The following is a 26,715-nucleotide window of genomic DNA, read 5'->3' as shown; positions in this document are numbered from 1 at the left end:
TGAAGTATTATGTGAACTTCACTCATGGTTGTTGCAAACGTTTACAAGACTCAGCTACTTAAGTCATGATTTGAAGTCTAAATTAAAGCAAAATTTGATTTCTTTTGTTTAATTTCATTCTAAATACACAATACAGTAGACATTTAGCATCACTTAAACAAAATCTTGTGGTCCTATTTTACCAATGACTGCAAACTTATTATAGTGACAACTTAGCTTGACAGATAATCTAATGGTCTGGCTCTGTGATAAGTAATAAAGTCTGTTAAGGGACAAAGAATATATAATAGTCTGCACTTGAATATTTTCTGGATATCTTTTACACTTAACATTCAAGATTTAACTAAAATTATATCATTATATCACAACTAAAATGACAGTAGAGCAAAAAATAACCACAACATTATAGCTCATAGTACAGATGACTGTTAAGTTGAGGTTTAACATCTGCCTTGACACTAACCCTGGATGATAAGGTTGATATTGGTATCAGCACTTCCAAAGGCGTTCGTAGCAACACAAGTATAAACGGCAGAGTCAGACCTGTCAGTGGTTTTGATGCTGAGGCTGCTGTGTACACCGCCACCTCTCATTTCCTCGCGGATTGTGTACCTTAAATAGTTTCAAAATTGTCAGAAGATACAGTTAAGAAATTGAAAGACTATCAGTGACAATTCCTGGAAATTCACAAAAAAGTAATGTTTAATAAAAAATAAACATTTTTTTATATATGACAACCCTTGTTCTCTGGGAGGTTTTATTAACAACTTAAACAGTTCTATGCCTCTTTAGTTATTTCGTCACACAACTTTGCCTCCTTGACCATACAGAATGGCGTATCAAATATCATCTTGAAATGTAATATGCCAAGCAGTAATGTTAGTTAAAAGTTAGCCCTGCAGCCCTTTAACATGTGGAAAAACAGTGGCTTGGTTTATGTAAATGCAAAGGGCACTTACAGTAACTTCTAGACATTACATTTAGACAATTTTTATATAGCAAAGATTATCCTTTCACACACTGTAATCCATTTCAACTTTGTAAATACAATTAAAATGTATAAATTCTCGGGAAAAAAGCCTTCAGGGATCATAAAATGGTGCATATTTCCTCTCAGATATACAGGAAATATCTACTTTCTCCAAAAGATACAGCAAAGAATAATGCAGTACATCTTCCCTTTCAGATATACAGTGGAGACAAATACTTCCCTGAAAAGATACAATAAAGAGTGAGTTAAAGTGACACACACAAACACAGCCTAATAACGACGTAAACACAGACATTGATCGTACGTTACTCTACCTTGGCTCAGCTGCTTGGTCGACGCTAAGTTTGTTCTTGCTCCACAGGATTCCAATGGGTGTTTCTCCTTCGGCTTCACATTCAAGGACAGCGTCCTCTCCACGCCTGGCAGTCTGATTGCGGTACTGGATTTTGAACTGAGGAGGAGCTGAAATAGAAGGAAGGATATATTGTTTATAAATCTTCCTCAAGAGCCCCTGTAACTGGTCAGCAAATGTACATCTAAGAAGGATATATATAAGTCCCATGGAAAAAGTTACTGTAACTGGCTGGCAAATGATGTACTTCTACGAAGGATTTATAAATCCTACTCAAAAGTTCTTGTCACTATTCAGCAAATGTAAATTTAGTCATCTTTAAACATTAAATACAAAGGGAAACTTGGAATAGTCTAGTCATGCGAAGCCCTCACTTACACAAACAGTGAGATAGTTGAAGGCAATGGCTTTCACAACTTATTTCACTGACTGAGCAATCTAAAAAGAAAACAAAAACCCTCGAACATTACAAAAGACTACAGAACACTCACCCTGAACTCGTACATAGATGACAGTGGAGAGCCCAGCACCAATTCCATTGTTTGCTTCGCAGAGGTAGTATCCTTCGTGGGATTTCTGAATGTTGCTGATCTGAAGTGTGCCTTCTTCAGTTACCTTAACATTGGGGTTGTCAACGCCGAGATCACGGTAATCACCAGGAGTGCGACCTTGAAAGAGGATTATTTATGAGCAAACTACAAACTCAGATACATACGCAAAGATGATAGTATTTTTTTTCTTTGATAGTGCGGCTAATGGGACCAGTACCAAAATGCCCTTAATTTAATCTAAGAAAAAACATGGCAAAGACAACAAAAAGTAGATTAATCTTTCACTCAAAGAGGTGATGCCCACAAATGATAGCTGTTCATAAAACACTAATGTAGCTGTATACTGTCGAAAATGACATTACTGTAATATAAAAAAGGGTTAGGACAGCAAGTCCCAACCCTAGGGATGTTGCATACCATTCCAAAAGCTGAACTAAAGAACTACCTTTATTCTGCATATTCTTTCACCAGCAGTGAAAGAAGCTGATGCTTGCAAGCAAGTTTAAATGTAGAGTGTAATTACCTGTACACTATTGTTATTACAGAAAATATATAGATAGTAACTGTATTTCACAAAGAAGGATAAGTAAAACATATGAAAAGAATTTCAAGATATGGCATTACAGAAAAACTCACTAAACGTTCTTCTTAGGGATCTAAACAAAATGCCACTGTACCAGTAGGCCAATGCTTAACCCACTCATACACAGAACAATTAAAAGGAGTCGAACAAGACGCATGACTACACGTGCATGGAATAACAGTGGCTACCACTGCACTTGGAGTTCTGCTTAAGCAACACGTCCCTTAATGGCACCAGACATACTTCCATCAAAATTATTCAAACTGGGAAAATGTTAAAGGAGATATCATTCTGGCTCTTGCACAGGTAAGATATCTTCCTAACTTTTTCCTTACAGTTTGCTTCTGTGAAATACTACTGCCCCTGAGGTCGCTGTCTTACCAAGGTCATGGTCCAGATCACAAAGTCACTAATGGCCAGGGTTAAAGTTATAAACCAAATCTCGCAATTTACACCCATAATTTCAACTTCTGGCAGAGCACTAACATAATTATAAAAAACCAAGAGGACTGCAAACTGACTTTTGGCAAAGCATTTACATAATGACAAAAAACCAAGACTGCACACTGACAATAGAACAGGTGGAACAGGCAGAGAAACAATCGCCTGCCTGACATTCTATCTTTGTGTCAAGTTTGACGGAAATCTCTACAAACTCTGTATGAGGAATTGTGATGGTAACTGAGCATAAAAGACACACTGACACACAGACAAATGGTTAAACAGAAGGAAAAGTCAGAGAGGGATACATAAAAACAACAAAACAATCCATCTGGTGGCCAAAGGGACCCTGTAGAGTCTAAAACACCATCTACATTTTGCCATACCAAGTACTCTAGATGGTATCCCCCATGATTGGGCTAACTAAAGAAGCTAGCCCACTTGGTTTGGTACAGAATGAAAATGAAGATTCTGCTAAGGACTACGGCAACCTGTTTGGTATCTCTGAAAAGACACACACAAAAGAATCCTGTCTTTTGGAAAGCAGAAAAGACAGTCTTACAACATAAAAAGGGGTTTCTAGATACCGGTGAAACCTTCTGACATGAAGCTGACAGAAGACTGAGCCAAATCTTTACCTTTACAAGCAGCAGTCATCCCTGGGTGACGAGGGTTAATTCTTGCACACTTACCCAGCTCTGTAGAGACCTCAACACATTGCAAAAAGGAACTGTAACTTTTGTACCATCTTCATAGTGTATCATAATGTCTAACATACACTCTTCAGAGTACATGACATAAGTGGATTAGCTGGGTAACTCATTCTTGAGCGATGCTGTAAACATGTCTACAACAGAACAATGGAGGTCGGAAAGCCTCTTTCAGACTTCAAGGTGGAGGACTAAATGGAGGTAATCACCAAGACATCCTGATGATTTGGGGCCAAATGCACCAAGAGAAAGAAATTCTGACCCGACCCATAGAAGAATCTGCAGAAGAATCTTAACAAAGGACCTGGGACCATGTTTACAATTCCAGTCCTGAGATCAACCACTAAACCAGAAAGGTCTTCACACAACTGCCATTTAACTGATCCCGTAAACTTTTCAAATTAAAAGAAATCTGCCTTTCAACAAGATGGTGGATGAATTAAACCATGATTCACAAAAAGTTAGAATGTAATCATTGGCAGTCCAGTATTCTTGCTTGTAAAGGTCTTCAGGAAAGATAGGTCTTGGAATAAATGACACAAATAGTATAGAGAATAATATCAAATGGTACTGAAAATGAATTACAGTACAGGCAATTTTTCTTCCTGAGCTGTATATAAGATGACATTGTATACTATCTAATAAGTCATCGTGGTCTTTTCCTAACTGTAATCCAAACCCTTGAGATTACTTTTTAACATATGAGGTGACTCTTGTTAGCAAACAAACACAGAATCCTTACCAGCAGCCTTTTTCCATCCTAGAGTGGGCCTTGGGAAGCCATCGGCTTTGCATTCCAGACGAGCATCACTTCCAAGGGCAAATGCTTTATCTGCGGGTTCTACAATCCAACGTGGTGGGACTGCAGATATGACATAAATATATTAGTGCACAGTTCACTTTTAATTAAGGCCCAATTTAAGCTTTGTATTGCATTTCTCCACTCCCTGAAGTGGATATAGAGAGTGCCATGACAATGCTTAAAGTTGGGATCCTAACTCTCTCATGCAACTTACAACGAAACACAAACTTTCTAAAATGAATGAAGAAAGTATTCATAATCTTTGCTCAAAGTCAACCATCAACAATGAATTATACAATTATATATTCAATATATCCACAATAATTTCAATATTTCAAACACACACTAAGCCTAAAAACAAAAGTCCACTAAATCTAACGTCAAGCACTTACACATGCATTGTTAAACTGAAATTGAATTAACCAAAAAGAAGTAAAGAGTTCTATCCAATTTTTCTCATATTCCCATAAACTGCCAAATCGTAAAGGATGTGGATGGGGGAAGGTGAGGCATGTATAAGGATGACACCTCTGTGCTAGTAGTAGTAGTAATAGTAGTAGTCTAAAGCAAGCCTTGAAAGCTACCCGTTACTGGTCATTAGTAGCAATAATACCTAGTGGTCACTGTTATGTGCTAACTGTTCCCTGCATCCAAAGACGGATTGAGGCGAGAGGGGGAGGGGGGGAAGGGGGTGTTATAGGGTATGATATGTAAAGTGCTAACAGGTCTATGGGAACACCAAGTGAATAGAACAACTTAAGATAAAGTCTGTCTTGGATCTTGTCCACTCCTGAATTCTGATTGGAACGAGAGCCTGCAGAGTAAAGTGATTTGCAAGATTTTAGTTTGCTAAATCACAGGCAGGTTTCGAAAAACACTGAATTAAACACATCTGGAGTACGGCATACTTCCTCCACTAAGGTTATTAGTTAAAAGCAGTTGAACTAGTGCCTTAGCAAGCTTTCAAAATGAAAGAGAGAATCATCAGCATCCAGGAGTCTGCAAGGAGCCAAGACAGCAAATCAGGTGTAATTGTATCTTAAGACAACTCTAGAACTTGTGCAAGTCAACTACGTTCTACTCTACGTCATGCAGTGAAGAGTGGAAACTAAACAATAAAAGAAACAGAAGGAAAAGTAAAAAGTTCATATCATATAGCTAAAGAAATAAAATTTTTAAAAAAATTGGGAGGGAAGGGGGGTATATATTGGGAGTCAGGAATAGGTCAGGATGTGTGTTATACTATGAGATTCTCCCTGTTCCTTCATTTTTTCATAATGAAGAAATGAAAAATAAAATATATATATCCAATTTTAGGTAGAGCCAATTTGTTTTTTTTTGTTGCACAGCTAAAAAAAGACACCCTCAAATGTTTTTACACTCATAAAAAAACTTGCTTTGGTTTCACAATTTCACAATGTTAGTCTTTGCACAAACAGTTTTTTTTTTTTTTTTTGCAGCGCTGAAAAGCAACATAAATGTTAAGTCGTAACCATAAAACTAAATCAAGAGCAATGGGTTCCTTTTATTTGTCTTTTCTCGTGAGTAGCAACCAATCAGCTTGGCCGATCTGAAACCTCTCCGCCGAGGCTGAGAGATGCCTTCCGCATGCAGCCTTTTCAAATTTCCCAAAAAAAACACAGACCTCTGATCAATTGCTTAAGAAAAATTCTAGACAAAATAACGCACTAGGTGAGCTTCCAACTCTATCAATAAGCAACAGGCCAAAAATACAAAAGGTTAGTACAAAAAATCAGATTCAGCAGTGGTTCAACACTCAATGTGACGGCACAGGACAGTGAGTGTGCGTGCCCAGGACACCAGCACAGAAGGGGGTGGGAGAAATGTCATAAGCCATCACCAGTACCAATTCAACTCTCATGTACCAGACACAGTTTTTTTTTTTTTTTTTTTTTTGAGATGATTAAGCACTAGAGAAAAAACACAATTCATTATCACCGTCACCACTCAGGGGGTATGTTAAAAAAGGTTGCAGACATTGACCAGTACAAGGGCTGTCCCAATACATCAGTCTGTAAAACAATCCTTAACTACAGTAGTAGTTACTATACAGTATCTAAATGTACTTAAGTAGAAAAAATTAAAAAAATATCTTAAAAAGTACATTTATAACCTTATAGTATTATCGTAGGATAATAAGTAGCTTGTACTACGCTGACAACTTAAAATATACTATATTAGTGTTTACTCTCCTTAATTATAATGACTCTTAACATTAAGTAGTTTTTAAGGGTTATCTTCAACATTGCATTTAACACTAAACGTAAATTTTAAGAGAAAACTACATTAAAGTTTGTGAGACACGTCTTTGCGTAATTCATAACCTTGGGACAGCTCCTTTACTTGTTTAATAAGATGGCAGCCGAAACCAGAGGCAGACAGATGTTTGTTAGTCAGGAATCATTATAAAAGCTGAAGGATACTGAGCTGCATGGAGTCTTGGGGGTCAATTAACTGTACAATTTAATTCTATACTAAACTACAAAATTACTGTATATATTGTCATTAAGATACTGTACAGAATAAATTCACTATGGAAGATTTCACTCGTTTATCCAAGTAAATACCAATTTGCCTTCACTGACAACAAATTCATCAAGCTGTAATGAAAGTAGTCATATCAAAGCCTTGAAAACAATGCAATACGAGAAACTTAAAAGCCAGTCACAGTCAATATGGCACTGCAACTTTTTATATCTCCTTGCATCCTATCTCTGTCTCGGTTTCCAAGTAGCTCAGACCTTGTGAGAAGCATGGACAGTCTTTCGTACCCTGGACTAAGAGTTCGGCTACAAAGGAGGCTTTCCCAGCGTTATTCTGAGCAAGGCATTCATAATCGCCACTGTGTAGCCAAGAGATGCTGGCTATGGTGAGTATTGAGGTTCTCTCGCCTATGGTCAGCGAGTCAGCGCCCTGTGGGAGTTGACTGCCACCATTGTACAACCAGGAGATGTTCATAGGAGCGTCTCCGGCAGCTACCACGCAGACAACTTGAGTGAAAGCACCCTCCAATCCCGCAGTCTCAGGGAATTCAAAAGGCTGTATATCTGGTGGAACTGGAAAAGGCATGGTGGGGCGAAAATGAAATTCTTGCTCTTAAATAACCAAAAGCCTTTTTTTTTTTTACTTTTTAAGAATGAATAATGGCTTGTGATAGATGGATATACATTGATGGCATTGTACACTGACCTGAGAATGCAAATTATGTCTTAAAATACAAAAAGAAAAAAAAAATGAAGCAAGCACTGGATCCACGATGCTGGGTATTAATTGCTGGAGTAGAGAACAGCATTTAAGAAGAGGTCGAAGCTTTTATGAAATCAATTAAAAAACTGAAGAAGCCAATAAGGTATAGAGTACAGAGTATTATGTTAGTGCTACCTTCTAGAATTTCAAAAACTACATATGAACAACTTCCAAGAATGGAAAACGTCCCATTCCCTCAGAAACTTTTTCCTTATTAACCAAATAAAACTTTTGCGTTGTATTCCCCAATGCCTGCCTGACTTCACCCCAACTTAAAAACATGAGCACCAGGATATATATTTTTTCATCACTTCAAGTTTTCATGGCAGCACTAAACTTGGAAGTTTCATGTTTGTTTATCATTCCTATCATTAAGTAACCACCATAAAACTGCACTTTACAAGATGCATATTACTAAAATTTGACATATCTTGATTTGATCATACAGAAACCTAAAATCCCTATTATCAACTTCATACATTCACGTTTAAAGTTAAAAAAAATTAAAGTGATTCAAATAAAATCTACAGGTGTTTATTCACAATAAGTTAAGGAAATCACGACAACAGTACATAATGATGAAAAAATTTACAAATAAAAAATTCTTTGTTGACCAAGACAAATGAATTCTGTGCATAAGAGTTCTATACTCTTATTAATTCCCAATATACAGAAAATTTAAAACTAAATTTAATAATAATAGGAAACAATATCTCTACTTGAAATCTGAAAAATATTTGTCTTTTAAGCACAACTGCTACAGAGAATATTAAGAGGAACTTAATGACTTAAGATTTAACATATCATTTGGTAAAAATCAAAATGGCCTAATATCATTCCATATTTCCTTTTATAACTCACAAACAAAATCCAAAATAAGAACCATAAACAAATATAAAACAAGTACGGTACACCTATTAACAGGTAACTTTTGAAAGCTGGTGATAAAAATAACCGAGGCACTGAAGTCAGGCAGATTTTGAAAGGTGAATATTTTGTTTATTTTTAGTGACACAAACGTCTCTGTTTTCATGTGATGCAGACATCTTGACTGCTTGTGTGTACAACCTACTGAGCTAGTACTGTATACCCAAAGAAGCTAAAGTTCTATAAGGATTTTTATCTGAGAATTTGTCCCACTCTTTCAAATTTGGAAGAAAGAAGTCAAAGACGCAACTTTTGCTACCCACGATGAGCTGCCTACATTCCAGTTTTTCAAATAATATCCTTCATCTTTTCATCTTTTTCTCTCACTCTATTCTAGGGACACAATCTCTCTGCACTCTTGTCAATAATGGCAACACTCATAAATTTACATTCTGCTTGACGTAACTCCACTGGTGTTCAACAGATTCACAAACACACACACACACACACAATCAAGTCAGTCCAGAAGGAAACTGATCAACTGATCAACAGTGAAAGCAAGCAGCTAAATAAAAAGTTTAAATCTAAAGCAATGAAGCATCTTTTGCTTGATCATAGAATTGAAAGCTTCTTATACTGGATTGGGTGATGCATATACATATATATGTATATATGAAAGTATGGACATATATACACGAACAATACGAGACAGCCTTTTTTCTGGAAGCGAACAGAGGTAAAATTTCTTCAAAAAACTGTAAAACAAAAAACCACATGTCTATCATCAATTGGTACTCATTGTTTTGAGAGAGAGAGAGAGAGAGAGAGAGAGAGAGAGAGAGAGAGAGAGAGAGAGAGACTACTGGGCCGCACTACTTAGACCTTTGAAGCAGTTCTCAAAAGCACTGACTCCCCCATACAAAAGCAACACTATGAAGTCACCAAGTGTTACAGAAAAAATATTTGAGAATATATAGAGTATATATATACACATATATATATATATATATACTGTACATATACATCTCATTTGTAGAGGAACAAGGAGATACTGTCACAGAATATTTTGTGTGTGTTCTGGTGTGATTTTGCCAACACCAAAAATCTGCGAAACCCTTCATCAATGCCACGCAAAGTCATTACAGAAAAAAAAACCAAAGAAACTGTATAAAAAAGCAGCACCAGATACCATTTATGGTCAAAGTGGCAGACACCTTCTCTTCTCCCACACTGTTGGAGGCTATACAAGTATAGGTTCCCTGGTGCATCCCTCGTACAGAGTCCAGGGTCAAGATACTCGACTTGCCAATCTGGTCAATCTGTATGCCATTGCCAGACTGCAGAGGAACACCATTGAAGACCCAAGTCATATTTATAGGCTGGTCCCCTTTTTGCAGGACGCAGTTGGCTTGGGCAAAATCGCCCTCAAAAAAATCAGACTCACCAAAATCAATTGGGATCAAGTGGGGCCGTTCTGCAAAAAGGAAGATTTGGGATTTTTCATCTTCAGTTACTGTAGTACATAAGAGGAACAAGGAGAGACAGTTCATGAGGGAAAATAATAAAAGTTAAAACGGCATCGAGCAAACCAAAACCCTTAGGTAGCTTTCACGTAGAAGTTCTTTTGTCCATATTAAAGAGGCCTGAATCAGAGATCTTCTTTCCATGTTAGACATTTCAAAAATGCAGTGAGTGAACCTCTTACATATGAACAGGATACATTAAGCATTAAAAAAGAGGTTAGGAATGATGAAAACGTGTAATAAACGTGAAATTCATAATTTTAAATGAGCAGTAAGGCTAATATTCTATTTCTTCAATCTCGAAACATGCAGACAAATCACAATGACCTTGACACATTCACGTTTATCACAGTTTTCAATTCGAGCTATGAATGCAAGGTGTTAATCGTTTTCATAAACTGAGGTCAAAGAGAGAGAATGAAGAGACTGTATGAGCAAACTCCCAAAACACCTATCAAACAAATCTCATATACCATTGACAGTAATGGAAGTCGTGTACTCGGCCTGTCCAACTTTGTTAAAGACACTACAAGTGTAATTCCCCTGATGATGAGCTCGAACCGGGTCAAGAGTTAGGATGCTGCTCCTACTACCCACACTAGAAATGTATGTGTCGTCTGTGCTAACAAGTTTTTTCCCATTGAACAGCCACACAAACTGAACAGGACGGTCCCCCTTGCGGAGCATACAATTGGCCTGAGCCATGTCCCCTTCGAAAAAGGCATCAGCTTCAAAATCTACTGGCAAAATTTGGGGTGGTTCTGTAAAGAAAATAATAAACAAGTTCCTTTGGATCAATTTGTCAAAATAAAACAGGCTTCTGTGAGAGTCATTTGAGAGGAACAGGGAGATGATGATGATAATTGGCCTAGCTATTGTCAAATCAAAAGAGAAGCCTTTTTAAAAGAATCTTATCATATCATCAGTACCCAATGTCGACCAGCCTGGTAAAACCTCTTCTGTACCATTAACAATCAAGTATGCTTCTCTGCCTCTGGCTTATCCCAGCTGGAATTTTTGTCGACAGTGCGTGTGTGTACATCCCTTGATGATGAGCACGCACACAGGATCTAACTATACAACTACACTGCTTCCCAAACTGAGAGAACCTGTACATCAGCCGAGCTGATGAGGTCTTTGCTAGCCAATGACCAGCTGACGTTAAGTGGACGGTCACTCTTTCGCAGTACACGACTCACTTATGCCAAGTCTCCCTCATTAAACGCTTCAGATCCATAGTCTATAGGTAATAATTGAGGAGGATCTGTAAGATAAATTTCTTTACTGTTTTTCAACAAAAATTACAATCGCGTTGTGCAGTACGCAAGTCTGAATGAATGCTCATTGAAGGCATACACAGAACACATCAATTCTAGAATGTGGGTGATCATATATATAGATATAAAAAGATACTTACAAACGTGAGTCCAATTCATGGCACTACAAGAAAATTACAAGTTGTAACTGGTAACAAATTAAGAACTAGTTGCAAGAAAGTTATATATACTTTCAAAAGAATAAAACACATAATCAAGGATTAAGTCATGACAAAAATTTGAGCTACACTTACTGTACATTTTCTGTTAAATCCAGCTTACTAGCCTCTGAACCCTTAATCAGTGAATCATTAAGAAAATACAATTTACATGTAAAATTATTATAACCAGCTTAAAGTTATACTTCGGATCTCATTTTAAAAATACTCAGTGAAATGATTATTTGGGTAAAATTGAAGAGAAAATTATGGACAACCACAAAATTATATCTTTCTTTTCCTTGGGAGGAGAAAGTAAATTGCCTAAACAGAATTAAGCCCAATGCAACAGAACTTGAGCCTCAGTCCAAAACCTAACATATTCCTAGGAAAATAATCAGCAATTCCAGCTTTTCATCCTGGAAATTGCAAAATGGGAAAGGACAATGTTATAGATTAATTCTCAGCTTTAATTCCCACTCTTCCAAAAAGTCCCATTCCTGCACCAGCCCCTAGCATGCATGAACCCCTACAGGTATGCAAAACATTACTCTGCCAAAGTTTATCAAAGGAACAGGGAGAAAAGGCAATCATATGAAGTAAGAGGGGGAAACCTTGTGAGGGTTAATACTATATTTTTAGTGCCCCAAAAGCTAAAAGCCATCAGTTTGAGTCATTCTCAACACTATACCATTCACTATCAGAGTTGCTGAAACTTTCGTATCACCCGCGTCATTGGTTGCGCTACAGCTATAGTTGCCCTGATGGTGGGCACGAATGGGGTCTAGAGTTAAGACGCTTGTTCTGCTTCCCAGACTGTTAATCTGAGTGCTGTCGGAATTCACTAATTCAATGTCATTTAAGAGCCACCTAATCACCACAGGCTCATCTCCCTTTCGAAGCCTACAGCTGGCCTGGGCTAAGTCCCCCTCATAGAACGCTTCTAACCCAAAATCTATCGGCAAGAGCTCAGGTGGTTCTGCAACAAAGAAGGCCTTTGCTTATATATCTACAGCATTTGCAAAAGACAAGGAACAGGGAGAGGTTTCATGTAGTTAGTGGAGCATCAAGCTAATGTCAGAGATCTGCCATAAAAAATATTAGTAAATGAACCCCACATCAACCTTGGTTTCTGCTTTTTCTTTTATACCATTGACAATGAGCTGCGCCTTAACTTCGGATGTTCCGGCAACATTTGTAGCACTACAACTGTAAAATCCTTGATGGTGTGCATGTACAGGATCTAGTGTCAGGATGCTAGTTCTGCCTCCAACACTATGAATCTGAATGTTGTCTGACTCATGGAGCTCTGTCCCTTGAAACTTCCACTTAAAACTCACTGGGCGATCGCCTTTACGAAGTACGCATGTGGCCGTAGCCAAGTCTCCCTCAAAAAATGTGGGTTCCCCAAAGTCAATAGGTATTAGTTGAGGGGGCTCTGCAATAAAATGTTTTTAAAATTTTTGTTAGTTACAGTAATAGTTTGGGTTAAAAGGAGCAGAGAGAAGCACCACGTACCAAAAGGAATAAAGCTGTGCCGAACAACGTGCCTGAATACCAGCAACAAAATGGTTGTGCTAACATAATCCCACAGCATCTTACTAAAATATGTCTCCAAAGAATTATCATTAAAGTACCATTCACACTTATAGCAGCTACCATACTGGCAGTGCCCGCATCATTTGTTGCTATGCAAGTAAAGTTTCCCTGGTGGTGACCGTGGATAGGATTTATTGTTAAAAGGCTTGTTCTTCCTCCAACATTTAAAATTTCTACGCTATTGGACGCTAACAGAGGCTTCTCATTAAAAATCCACTGAAAGGTGACTGGCAAATCGCCTTTACGTAGAACGCAGTTAGCCTGGGCCAGGTCACCTTCGTTAAAAGTTTCTGAGCCAAAGTCTATCGGTAATATCTGGGGTGGTTCTGTAAGTGAAAATCAAAGGATTCAGTTATCTTATACTGTACTAGGCAATGCAATGCTACTATAAATGAACAGGACAACTACTACAGTACAGCACTGCAAAAAATATTGAGGATGGAACTAAAGGGACATAATGCCTATAGTGTCACCCTACGGATGTACAGGTAAACTGGCGTTCTCTAGGCATTCTAATACCCCTAACTGAATGAAGTACCATTGACTCTCAGTTCTGCAGCGTACTGCGCAGTTCCAGCGGCATTAGTGACTTCGCAAATGTATACGCCCTGGTGACGAGCTTCCACGCGACCAATGGAGAGGAGGCTGTTTCGAGAACCGAGGTTCACGATACGTACGTCCTCCGAGGGAGATATGAGAGTTCCTCGAAACCTCCAAAGAAAGGTCATTGGCAAATCGCCTTTACGAGCCATGCAGCTCGCCTGCACAGCATCACCCTCGTACACCTCAAAGCCACCAAAAGTCACTGGTATGATCATAGGTGGTTCTGTAAGTTTAACATAGCTTTGTGGTAAGAGGCAGTAACTAACCTGTGTGTTATACAGATTACCATGACACCTAGGCAAAACATCTACCACGCACACACACACACACACACATACACATAAACATCTTTATTGTATGACATGAACATGTTAAAAGAATCATATACTGTATATCTGAACGTTTACATACACTCAAAATACACGCTGCAAAAATAATCACAGTACATATATACACACATACATGTATAAAGCAACAGTATGCAACAAACATATACAGAACTCTGTTTATATACACACAAGTACAGCACATATGGAGTAAACAATACCATCAATTCTGCTTCTATTTGTGTTTCTTAGAAAAGGTACTAAGTGGTAACAGTTTGGAAAATCTTGTAATTTCCAAAAATTTGTTTTCAGGAACCACGAATAAAAGCACATCTAACTTCAAAATTATTGACAGCTGAATAACCTAACTTAATTTAGTAAACAGTGGTCGAATCTCATCCCAAACAACTACAAAGTTATAATTCATTGTAGTGTAATTTTCTAATCCCAAGTAATAGATGTTCAAAAATAAAATTCATCTGTTTAAAAATACACAAAGTCTTTTTATAAGACATTAGTTACTAGGTTGATGTAAATGCATATCTAATGTAACACTTCAACTGCACATCAACTGTAATCTGTGTAAGAAAATGTGTGTGAATGCCACAATATATAAGTGTGGTTGTACTTACTATTCTTATGATTAAATCAGCCACAACACAAGCAAAGTTTTAAAATCATCTGTGTAGTCTAACATCATTAATATTTACTCATAAGAAAGAAAAGCTTAAATATATTTGCTAGCAAATAATCTTTTGTTCCAATATAAAAAAAGAGAGAAAAAATGGCCTGTGAACACTGACTAACCATAGAAAAAGAGTCTTATGATTGCAATACCTATTGATTTAACTCCAGAATGTTCCTTTAAAACTCCCTGAAAGATTAGAGAATACTCCAAAAATATTTTCATTAAAATTTGACTGTTTGCATAAACTACCGTATACCTAATGTTATTGGTTATAAAAACTGTTTATTGTTACCAGTCCTCAATTCAACCAAAAGGCATTCGCACACAGATATACAACATACAAAAACACCAAATCTGCATACGTTTGTCTTTTGTGGTAAAGAATAAAACTCCAGTTCTGTGGTACACGTTGCCAGCCATAATAAGAGAGTGATTTTCACACAGCAGAAACCTCTCCAAAAGGACTGATGTCAGTGCATCCATGAATAATAATAAAAATATTTTTGAAAGAATTCAATAGCCTTTCTTAGCACTCTTACCATATAGAAAAAATATACATAACTATAAAGTAGATATTTATTTACATACGCATTCTGAAAAGGAAGAGTATCACTCACTTTTCACAGAAATCTTAGTTCTGCTCTTATAAAAATCCAGCATGACTGCCCAAGAATTGACAGCACTTATGGGAAATACAATTTAAGGATACAAAAATATGAGAGAGAGAGAGAGAGAGAGAGAGAGAGAGAGAGAGAGAGAGAGAGAGAGAATACCCTTCCTTGTCTCAAATTATACTTTGTAGTATATCATCTAGAAAAAAAAAACTGAATACTTGACTAACATTGTTAAAATCAGCTGACAGCTGGATTACAATAATGTCACCATCACTCTTGGTTTCTTACCATAAAAGACATGAGTGTAAGTCATTCCCAAAGTCAAGTGGTTCTGACACTAACAAATATTTATGGCTCAATATTTATGAGCAAGAAAGGGTCATGTGTGAATTTGTGACACAAATATATATTTTATACATAGTATAGCTGCCTCCAATATATGATAAATATCTCTGTAAAATTCTGCAACTCAGGTCATTCCCTGCTGTTCCTTCAACAAATCTCAACCTATTTCTTGCCTCCCATCTCAGAGTTCACACCCCAGTAGGTTTGGGTCTTCCTGGGATTGTACAAAAGACATATCCACTGGACTACATGGATTAATACCTTGATGAGCCCAACTCTAAGCCCCAGGTAACTGGGGGGGGGGTGCTCAGCTTTGCTGATAAACTGACCAGCTTTTCCCTTTAATGTGGGGCAGGGGAGGGGGTTAAGAAACTCTTATTCATGTCACATTTTTTGGGGATGGGGTTTCATCCCCACATTCCTTTCTTGACCCGACCTGATGCTGGTAGCAAATCCCAGCTGGGTTGACTGACAGGTGGCAGCAGGGATCATACTTTATTTTAAAACGGCCTAATATTGTTTATATATATATATATATATATATATATATATATATATATATATAAATATATATATATATATATATATATATATATATATATATATATATATATATATGTGTGTGTATATATATATGCATATATATATATATATATATATATATATATATATATATATATATATATATATATATATATATCAGCTTTCACAGTCTCATGCTCTTCTTGATATATATAAATATACAGTGGCCTATATATATATATATATATATATATATATATATATATATATATATATATATATATATATATATATATATATATATATATATATATATATATATATATATATATATATACTGCTTTCATAGTTGCATGCTCTTCTTGATATATGTACTATAGTTATATTATCATATGAGTATGTACGTACATATTTAGATAAATGTGTACATGTATGTAAATAATATACAAACATCCCTATGGAAATATTTTCATAAATCTCAGTACAGTAAATTCATAATGTACAATCCAGTTTAAATTCTACTGTACTTCTTATTTACATCAATCAAAGTCTACTTAAAACGAGCTATGTGAACTTTTGACCAATATTACTACAGAAGGGAAGGTGAGGAAGATGGCCATTACGAAAGCATGGTATAATACAGCATTACAAAACACAATAAGAACACTGAACTATTTATAAAAGGGGGGAACTATTTATATGGTTATTTTTGCATCCAATGGTCGCGTATGTCTCACATATAACTACTGTATAAACACAGTTCCTCAGAGAACCTCTGTTCAAACTGGGTTCAACATTCAGTCCTTCAAGTACTCTGAAGCAGAGGGGTGGTATTCATGGAACGAACAAAGTACCACATATAAAATGTCAAAATCACAGGGTTTGGTCTCATGCGCAAATGAAATACGTTAAAACTGGGGAATATTTGTAAATGATTCTCTACCCTGAACAACTAACTCCGCCTCATACTCGCTACTTCCAGCTCGGTTTAGGGCGGCGCACCCGTAAATGCCCCTGTGGAAATCACTGAGAGGCTCGATTGTCAGAATGCTGGTCCTGTCGCCGAAATGATTGACCTTCCGCGTGTCGTCAGAATGAAGAAGTTCGCCATTGAAAGTCCACGAGATCGTGAGAGGCAACACCCCCCTGGCAGCGACGCAAGTTGCCGTCGCAATTCCTCCTTCGAACAACTCCACGCCGCCAAAGTTGAATGGCACGATGACGGGCGGGTCTGGATTTTCGGAAAACATACAGTTTTAAGTACAACTGACTTGCTAGATTTCTGTTTGGGCCTCGGTTCTTGTCTCCTTCTAAAGTCACAGGTTTTAAAAATGTATAAGAAAATTTGAAGGTGTTTGTCTATAAAAACTTGTACTGTATATGAAAAAAAATTTTTCTTTGGAAAGGGAGAAGCCTCACGAATGTTAGAGCTGGTGAAGTGAAATACTAGTTAGGAAATGGCAAGGAGGACAACTACAAGAGATTAATGAAGAATAGTGCATTCAGATTTCTAATGATAAGAAGAAGAAGCATATCCCAGATCACTCTATGCCACTGATAGCGGATAATACCGTGAACAGCCAAAGAGGCTGAGAATCTGTCCTCTCCAGCCAAGTTAGACGCCACACAAGTGTATTCTCCCGAGTGACCATGAGTCACATGTTCGATCGATAGAATGCTTGACCTAGCGCCCAACTTGACAGTGCTGACACCCATTATGTGCGAGACTTCTCGACCGTGAAAGTACCACCTTATTGTCAAGGGCGTGTCCCCATCAGTCACATAGCAAACTATCTGAGTGTCCTTCCCCGATGTGATCTCTCCCTCGAAGGAAAATGGGCGGATTCTTGGTGGGTCTGTGAATTATATATATCATGTTTTCCTTTCTCTTTAATGGTGATAGAAAATAGCAAACACATCAGGTCAAATGGTTCTTCAATACATACCGTCATGAGGGTTCCAGGTTGAGGGGCACAAAACCGAAGTTCTTTACACACAGAGAGCTTTGCCTAAACTCAACATGGTCTCTCTGACAGACTGACCTTGTGAAACACAAGGAATGAAGACATTAGCAACATTACAACACCATATGTATCTTTTCAATAGTGATCTCCTGCATGCAGTATTGTTTTGATACCTGCACAACAATACACGCTCAAATTAATACAGTTCTTTAGTGTAGGTTGTCAGACTAACGCCATCATTTAGAAAGACAAAACACTGACATTTCAATATTGATAAAAGAGTTGCAGCGCCATTTTCTGCACACCAATAATTCGACATGACTGCAGTCAAGCCACATCAACACACACATGAAAATTATCAACAAGAGTCAAGAGTTTTTAGCTGCTCCTGCAACAGTCTTCAATTAAAAGATAAAACTTCAATTAAAAGATAAAACTGCTGTAAGTACAACTCAGTGGGCACAGTAATTTATCACTGATAAAATGTTAAACTGCACAGATGTGGAATACAAGTGTCTCACAGTGAGAATGATAGATTGATGTTATCACAGTAGTTGCAGGATTAAACTCATTATTTATTTAAATGAATGAGAACTTTGGAAATTGCTACCTGTAGTCATTAAATATATTCAAATCCCAGATACATCAGCTAACTATATATTAAGACAAGTAAATTCTTTGCATTGCACAGAATGTGCAATTAGCTTAATCATACATGTGCTACTGTAGTACAATTCTATCACTCACTAGAAATTTTCAAATCAGACAATACGTAATCAAGTTGTGCTCTTTACGTACAGGGTTACATTTCAACTTGTACTTAACTACTGGTTCATAAGCAATATTTTGTATACAAGGGAATTTCTCTTACTCAGCTCAAAAGAGTTGCATGGGCAGCCAGAACCTCCTACCTATCATACCAAAATTAAGGCAGTGTGTGTCAGCATTGCATTACACATTAATATGTTAACATCAACTTAAAAAATGCAGCTGCTGATAAATAAGAAATCAAGAAAGACTGGTTTGTGTAGACTGTTCATATTACAAAAAAAAAAAATTAAATGCCACAGACATTCAAGAAAGACTCTGGTAAAGTTGTATGCAAAACATTTTGTGGACAGGTGATAACCAAGAGATAAACTTGAAAGTTCTGATGTTACTCATGCTTTGTCAAGACCATATCTTGTCTGTAAAGATGTGTACAGTAGTTTACAAAAAATTGAGAAAAACCAAATAACCCTTTCCATGATATAACACTGGATGAGTTGGGTAAGATTCAGATGTGTGGGATATTTAACATATGACTGAAATAAGGTTTATATAAGGTGAATTCCATAAATGAATCTACTTTCTGCCACCTTGGGAACTACAGGTCAATTTTGTACATTTAAACTGTCTCCATGTCATGATACAGAACATCAGCTATTAATGTGCTGTATGTGAATTTCATTTGACTAAACCCATTTGAATTTTCTACATTTTAGATGTTTCTTGGTTAAACTAACACAGATAGAATATAAGTGCATTGTGCAAGATTCTCTTTATCCAATTAATTGTGTGACCTTGTCTGTATTAACATTGCAAGTCGAATTTTTCATGGCTGCTTAAGTGCATAAGTGACTTCATTCCTTGATTCGGAATGAAGGGCTTACCATCAACCTATAATAATACAGTTTATCAAAATGTTTTGGAATAACTAGGTGCTCTTTTTTACCATACATAATATCATATCACAGTAATTTTATATTTTGTATCCACAGTTGAAGCCTACATTTGAATGAGTCGAGACAATCTTACCACTAAAGGCATAAAATTTCTTCTAAAATCAGTCTTCAAATACAGATCCAAGATCAATATTTCTCTCTTAACTGTTCTCATAAGAAAGTTTCCTAAAAAGTCTCATCTATTATGCATATTAATCAAATGGATATTATGATATACGACGAATATCTTTACATCAATTTTTGAGTTGGCGTAGCTTCAAATTCCATATTGACTCCATACTGTCTAATATGGTATCAGAGCCCAATGTGAAAATTTTGAACAAAATTGTGAATATGCATCAAAAGGTTTAACAGCTAGCGAACTGGAAAAAGAGGGATCAGGAGAAGGAATATTTGCTAAGGGATTCTGCAACTTAAATGTTGTGAACTAAAAAAATGAAAATCAAGCAAGCATGAAGAACATCTACTTATAATATCTCCCATTCAGATTTTAACGTTCCAAGAGCCAAATGACTTTAAATGAATATTTTTGACAGGGTTTTACCATGAACAATTAGAGATGCGCTGTAGCGTGCTTCTCCGGCGCGGTTGTTTGCCACGCAGGTGTAATCACCTGCGTGAGCATGGGTCACGTGCTCTATGCTCAGAATACTGGACTTGCTGCCCAGTTTCATAGTGTTTACGCCCATCACGTGGGACACCTCCTGACCGTGGAAGTACCACGCAATGTGCAGGGGGGGGTCACCCTGAATGACATAGCAGGTGAGCTGAGTGTCTGAACCAGACAGAAGTTCCGGTTCGAATTCAAAAGGTCGAATCTGAGGTGGCTCTGCAAAGCGGGTTTAAAAATGCAAAGAATGAAGACCGAGGGAACTTTTGCGTCACGAGTTCTGCTGTAAAAGGTATATATAAAAAAATAAAATGGACGGACTTCTACCCAAATAAATGTTGATAAGAGTAGAAATCTGTATTCAGTGGCTGGAATACATCTTCAGATTTGTATCTGCAACTAAAACACACATACAGAGTAGAGTGGAAAAAATTACTGTAGACATAAAACAGACTTTTATGCAACCTTCCTCCTTTCACCTGATTTGTAAATATTTTACCAAATGTGTCACGGCAAACTTTTAAACACCAAATACTTCAGTTTCAGTCCTATGATTCTGCAATTTCTGTATTGATTACTTTGTGCATACTCTGGAAACCATACCACACTCAGTACTGGAATCTCGAAAACACATGACGATCACAAAGCGTAGTGTCACCAATGCTGCATCAAACTCCCAAGACAGTACCCAAAGAAAAGGCAAAGTTGGCAACATAATTCTGAATTTTAAACAAAATAAGCAAAGCTATAAATCTTTCAAAAACCATTATCAAAACAAAGAAACCAGCAAAATATAAAATGCTGTAGAGAGAAAAAGAGAGAGAGAGAGAGAGAGGCAAGAAAAGGAAGTGCCTACACCATTTCTGAACCATGTACATTGTGGATAGAAACAGCCAAAAGCGTGGGACTGTAAGCAATCCAACCTAGAGCTCAAAAGACAGTTCAACAAATCAGCAATCGGAAAAAAATCTCTTAAATCACTCCTCGTATAAACCCTAATACGAAGTGACTGCTCAGATTATGTTTTGCTGAAAAAAAATATATATGTAAAGGACTTGGGAATTAGCAAACAGGGTACCTTTTGTTGCTGCAGGTTAAGGATGGGGTCAACTTAATTACAAAAATAAATATATATATATATATATAGTATGTACGTATAGAGAGATCTTCACAAAACTTTCATAAAACATAATCTACAACAGAGAGTCATGCGGTTCAATGCTACAGAACAGCTAGTCATTCATATACAAACAGGACTGCTATTTTCTACAGTTTTATATGAAAAAATTCATCAGGAATACTAGTCATTCGTATTATCTGGTAGGAAATTCACAATTTGCATTTTGCAAACTCTCAATTGACATGGTCTTAATTCACAGTTTCAAGTTCGAACCCCTGAAAATACAAATGCTACACAAACAACCTTTTTCATTTATTTTCAGAAACAATCACGTCAGGCAATACATCAATTTATTCTTTTAAAACACAAGTTTAAGTGTGAATGTTTTAATGCTAATTTTCATTTTAATAAGATGCAGCAATGATATTTTATTATACGGTCTCACAGCGACTAGAGCATTTATGAATGCTGTAACAATGTGTGGACATCATTTTTCCACTTGATCACATTTCTGGAGCAAATGGGTCAGATTTCTTTTTGATTAACATGGGCATAACAGATGGTGCAAAACAAGAGTGATTAAGGGTACTGAGATTACAGGTGAGAGATGCTATTGAGCACTGTGTGTTATAGATGCAATAGATGAAAGGTTTAAAGGGAAACTAGATTTAGAAGATAATAAATGGAGTGCATCTAGATTTATAGGATAACAAGAAAGTGCATAAGAGTTTACAAGGCTACAGAACAGGAAGTGGTGTCATTTAACAAACTTGCGGAAGAAAAATAAAGTCAAAATTATATATGCATTTGTGAACGATAGATAGACAGATAGATACATAGAGAGAGAGAGAGAGAGAGAGAGAGAGAGAGAGAGAAACTGTGTACGTGTGGACAGGCAAAAGAGCATTTGCATACATTTATTGCAGGCATGTAAACTTGTATAAGCACATCCTCACTAAACCACAGGAAAATAATCTGTTACTATAAACTTTTAATCAAATCTCTAACATTCCTGTAATTACAAGAAACCTGAACAACAATATGTCAATTTGTACTTAGAGAGTTCATATATTTAAGTAATCTCCAGATTATGAAATCAACATAAGAACTATCAAGAGAAACTGTAGAGTATTATAAGAAACAGAAAGAAATAAACTATGCACCAAAATTAGATAAGGAAAAAAGAAATTAGTTCCACAGGCAGTTAAACTCAACAGCAAGCACAGTACAGTACATAATCTTCTAAAGCGACTGTGTAAGACAGTCAGCACAATGGCAGGTGGTCATACCATTGACCCAAAGCGTTTCGGTATGATTCGTTCGACCGGCGTGGTTTGACGCCAGGCACGTGTAAGACCCACGGTGTTCGGATCCAGCCTGGTCAATGCTCAATATGGACGTCCTTTCGCCCACCCGCTGGGTGAAAATGCCGAGCTTGGGGCGCACCTCCTCCCCGTGGAGGGTCCAGCGTATGTCAATTGGGGAATCCCCCTCTCCTACCACGCAGATAACTTGCACAAGGCTCCCAGCTTTAATGTGCTCCTCAAATTGGAAGGGGATGATGCGAGGGGGGACTGATGGTGACAAACGTGAAACAAATCGTTCTCATTATTTGCCCAACAAAACATACTCTACTGTCAGACAGACCCCAACTGACCTAACAATCACACAGGTCACTGGTTGGACCTCCCTTGCTCTCCTAGCTCGAGAGAGGGACTTCACCACATCTGTACTGGTCATGTTCTAAAGAAGGTATTCTACAGTGAGGCCCAAGCTACCCTAAAACATCTCTGAGTGCAATCTTTTGGATGTATTGTTCCCGCAGTCAGGACTCTCCACACGTAGGATTAGAGTGATGTACTAGGCAACAAACAAAAACACAGAAAGCTAATTCAAATAAAATAAAAAAGCAAAAAGATAAAAAGATGCATTCAACAGCTAAAATAAAACCTGTAAATTGTTCTAAAAAAAAATACCTAGGACAGTCAGTGTAACACTGTGTTTGGCCTGGCCTGCACGGTTGGTGGCAACGCAAGTGTACTCTCCAGAGTGATGCTGGCTCAGGCTAGGAATGGCCAGCATCGACGTTCTCGCGTTTACAGGGGTTATAGTGGCACCGTCAAGGCTCTCTGTACTCAAACTAATGCCATCCCTGAGCCAGTATAAAGTTATGGGGTCGTCGCCAGACAACAACGTGCAAAGGACTTGGATAGACACGCCCTCAAAATTTTCGGGGGGAATCATGAAAGGCATGATGACGGGAATGGCTGGGGGGAGGAAGATATGGCGAGAGTGCCTATGAGAAACTTTGTGGTAAAAAATGCTGTTAGTTCCTTTATTGAAAAGAAAATTGGCATCAGAAAGGTAATCACAGTTTATATCTGCAACAAGAACATCACAATAACACTGCTACCTGCAAACACTATAGCAACATTTACTTATACCACTGACGACACTTTTTTTTTTTTTGTAAACCTTGGGTGTAAGAAAATTCATGTATGACAGCCCTTTCAACTTTCTTGTCTTTCAGAAAGGAACTGATAATACAGACACCTTCAACCTTCAGATTAACTAGATATCTAGAGGAACATAAAATCAAAAGCAACCCCGGACTACAGTTACTTACCATGCTTACAAGAATAAGCAATATTCAAGAAGTTTAGACATTTGCAAGTTCAAAATTTTGCTCAATTCCTCTATCAGCTAAAATGCGAACGGTCATTATTAAAAACTATGTTGAAAAAAAGGGTAGGAGATATAAATTTGATTGTAATCTACATTCACACACTGTCCTTTGTTCTGTCCTCATATTCTAAGGTGAATGCCCAAATGCTTGAAAATCCTTTCCTCTATGAGCTTTTGATAATACAAAGACCACTTAATTTTTAGCTTGCACTATTTCTTGATTTAGCACTTTGGAGATTGCAAGAGCAAAATTATATATAAAAATGACAAACAATACAAAAATGGGATGCATTGAAGAAATTAAAGTCACATTTTGTAAGAAGCCTCAATGGCACTTCACATGATGTCTTCAGGAAGTCTGTAAATCGCTAAAAGAAATGGGAAAGAGATTCACTTGCCAGACCAAATGAGGAATGACAAGAAGACCTCAAAAATAAGAAATCAGGAATTCAGTTTAACAGTTATTTAAAACATTCATTGGCATCAGAGGATGTCATTTCATCAGAAGGACGGCTTTGAGATACGATATATCTATCAAAAGACTCTTTAGCAATGAAAGCTTTCAGTAAAATAGGAAATATTTCTATATAAGAATACAAATCTAGACCACTTCTCTACAAAGCCTCAAAAACCCTATGCTGAACTGTATATTTTCTATAACAGATGGCACTATCAAGGCTGCCTCTTGAACTTCATATCCTCCTAAGCAACAGACTGAAATAGTTTTAAAACACTCACTATTATACATCAGATTTGGACTCACCTATTTCACAAAAAATTGGTTACACTTGTCTGACAACTAACAAAGAAAATCAGTATCACTTATTAAGACCGCAAAACACTGAAAAGACTTTATGACTGGTTTAAGAACAAAGGCTGAAGATTATTTCAGAGGAGGAGCAAAAGATCTAGCTAACAGCTGTGCCCTGGGAGAAGACAGGGCTTTCTCACTCCTGCCTAGCCCCGGGGATGAGCTTCTACCGTCTATTTCCATCTCCGATGCGTTCTCCCTCCTGAAAAATTTTCAGTCAATGGCCATGAGGTCATTTTTTGCAGAGTCTAAACTGAACCATTAATCAAGATTAATCAGACTAAATCCACAAAGTTCCTTAATTCTGAAACAAAATAATATTTAAGATACAAGTAACCCTAGATGGGTAGTAAGCCAGTCATAATTAGCTTCAATGATCTTGGCAGTGGACATTTGCTATCAACTAAAGAATACAAAGGAACTATAGCTCACGGAACATTAATGAGAAGTCTTGCAACTATAAAGGTGAACTCTGGGATATGTTTGCAAAACAGGGACCAATTGCAAACTGCAACTGTACTTTTGTAAATTATGGTTGTTTATACAAAGCATTCCTGTGATACGGTACCACAGTGTCACTGTACACCCATGCAGCCTCTATTACTAAGCAAGAATCATAATTCACCATGATAAAAATACAGCTTCATAAATTACAAGTCTCATTTTTCCTGGAAATAAAGTAGTTTTGAGATTTCATCCTTATATTCATTATACACGATTCATCAGATATTGCTTATCACCTGAAACTTATCAAAAATATTCACAGAATATATATTAAAACAACCCATATATATATATATATATATATATATATATATATATATATATATATATATATATATATATATATATATATATATATATATATATATATATATAAATAGAAATAATCAACACAATCAGAAATTTATTTCTGTTCCACATGTGATTGTGAGTTGATTATTTCCATCATATTCACTCAGAAAGGACCATTCAAATGAAATACTGTCAGTTGGGTTACTGCTGAGTCGGCACGTTGGGGAAAACACGCTGGTAAGCAGGCAGTTAGTCCGCCAAGGTAAAGCCTTAGGTACAGTGGTACTCAGGTACCAACTTCTTTTATGACTTGTGTGGCTTGGTTGGCAGCGGTCTCGTCTTTCAATTGAAAGACCTGGGTTCGATCCTGATGTAAGAAATTTATTTCTGTTCAACACATTATTCTGTGTGGATTATTTCTTGACTGTGTTGATTATTTCTATCATATACACTCAGAAAGGATCATCTGAATGAAATGCTGTCAATTGGGTCAATGCTGAGGCTAACTGCTTGCATACCAGTGTGTTTTCCCCACGCTGATATGCAAGCAGTTAGCCTGCCAAGGGAAAGCCTTAGGTACACTGGTACTTAGGTTCCAACTTCTTTTATTATTTGCACGGCTTGGTTGGCAGCGGTCTCGTCTTTCAATTGAAAGATCTGGGTTCGATTCTGATGTGTCAGAAATTTTCTTATACGTATATGTATATATATATATATATATATATATATATATATATATATATATATA

General features: G+C 37.0%; 1 protein-coding gene across 1 annotated transcript in view; it reads right to left on the bottom strand.

Annotated features, from left to right (window-relative positions):
* Positions 1-26,715, bottom strand: part of LOC136855881 (cell adhesion molecule Dscam1-like) — a 607,418-nt gene that overhangs the window by 62,827 nt on the left and 517,876 nt on the right. The window contains 4 exon segments of the mRNA XM_067133289.1: positions 464-612; positions 1,306-1,453; positions 1,835-2,011; positions 4,371-4,490. Coding sequence (XP_066989390.1) covers positions 464-612; positions 1,306-1,453; positions 1,835-2,011; positions 4,371-4,490 — 594 coding nt within the window.

This window comes from Macrobrachium rosenbergii, chromosome 33, assembly GCF_040412425.1.
Source record: "Macrobrachium rosenbergii isolate ZJJX-2024 chromosome 33, ASM4041242v1, whole genome shotgun sequence".
Classification (NCBI taxonomy): Eukaryota; Metazoa; Arthropoda; class Malacostraca; order Decapoda; family Palaemonidae; genus Macrobrachium; species Macrobrachium rosenbergii.
This window is presented reverse-complemented; position numbering and strand designations above follow the sequence as displayed.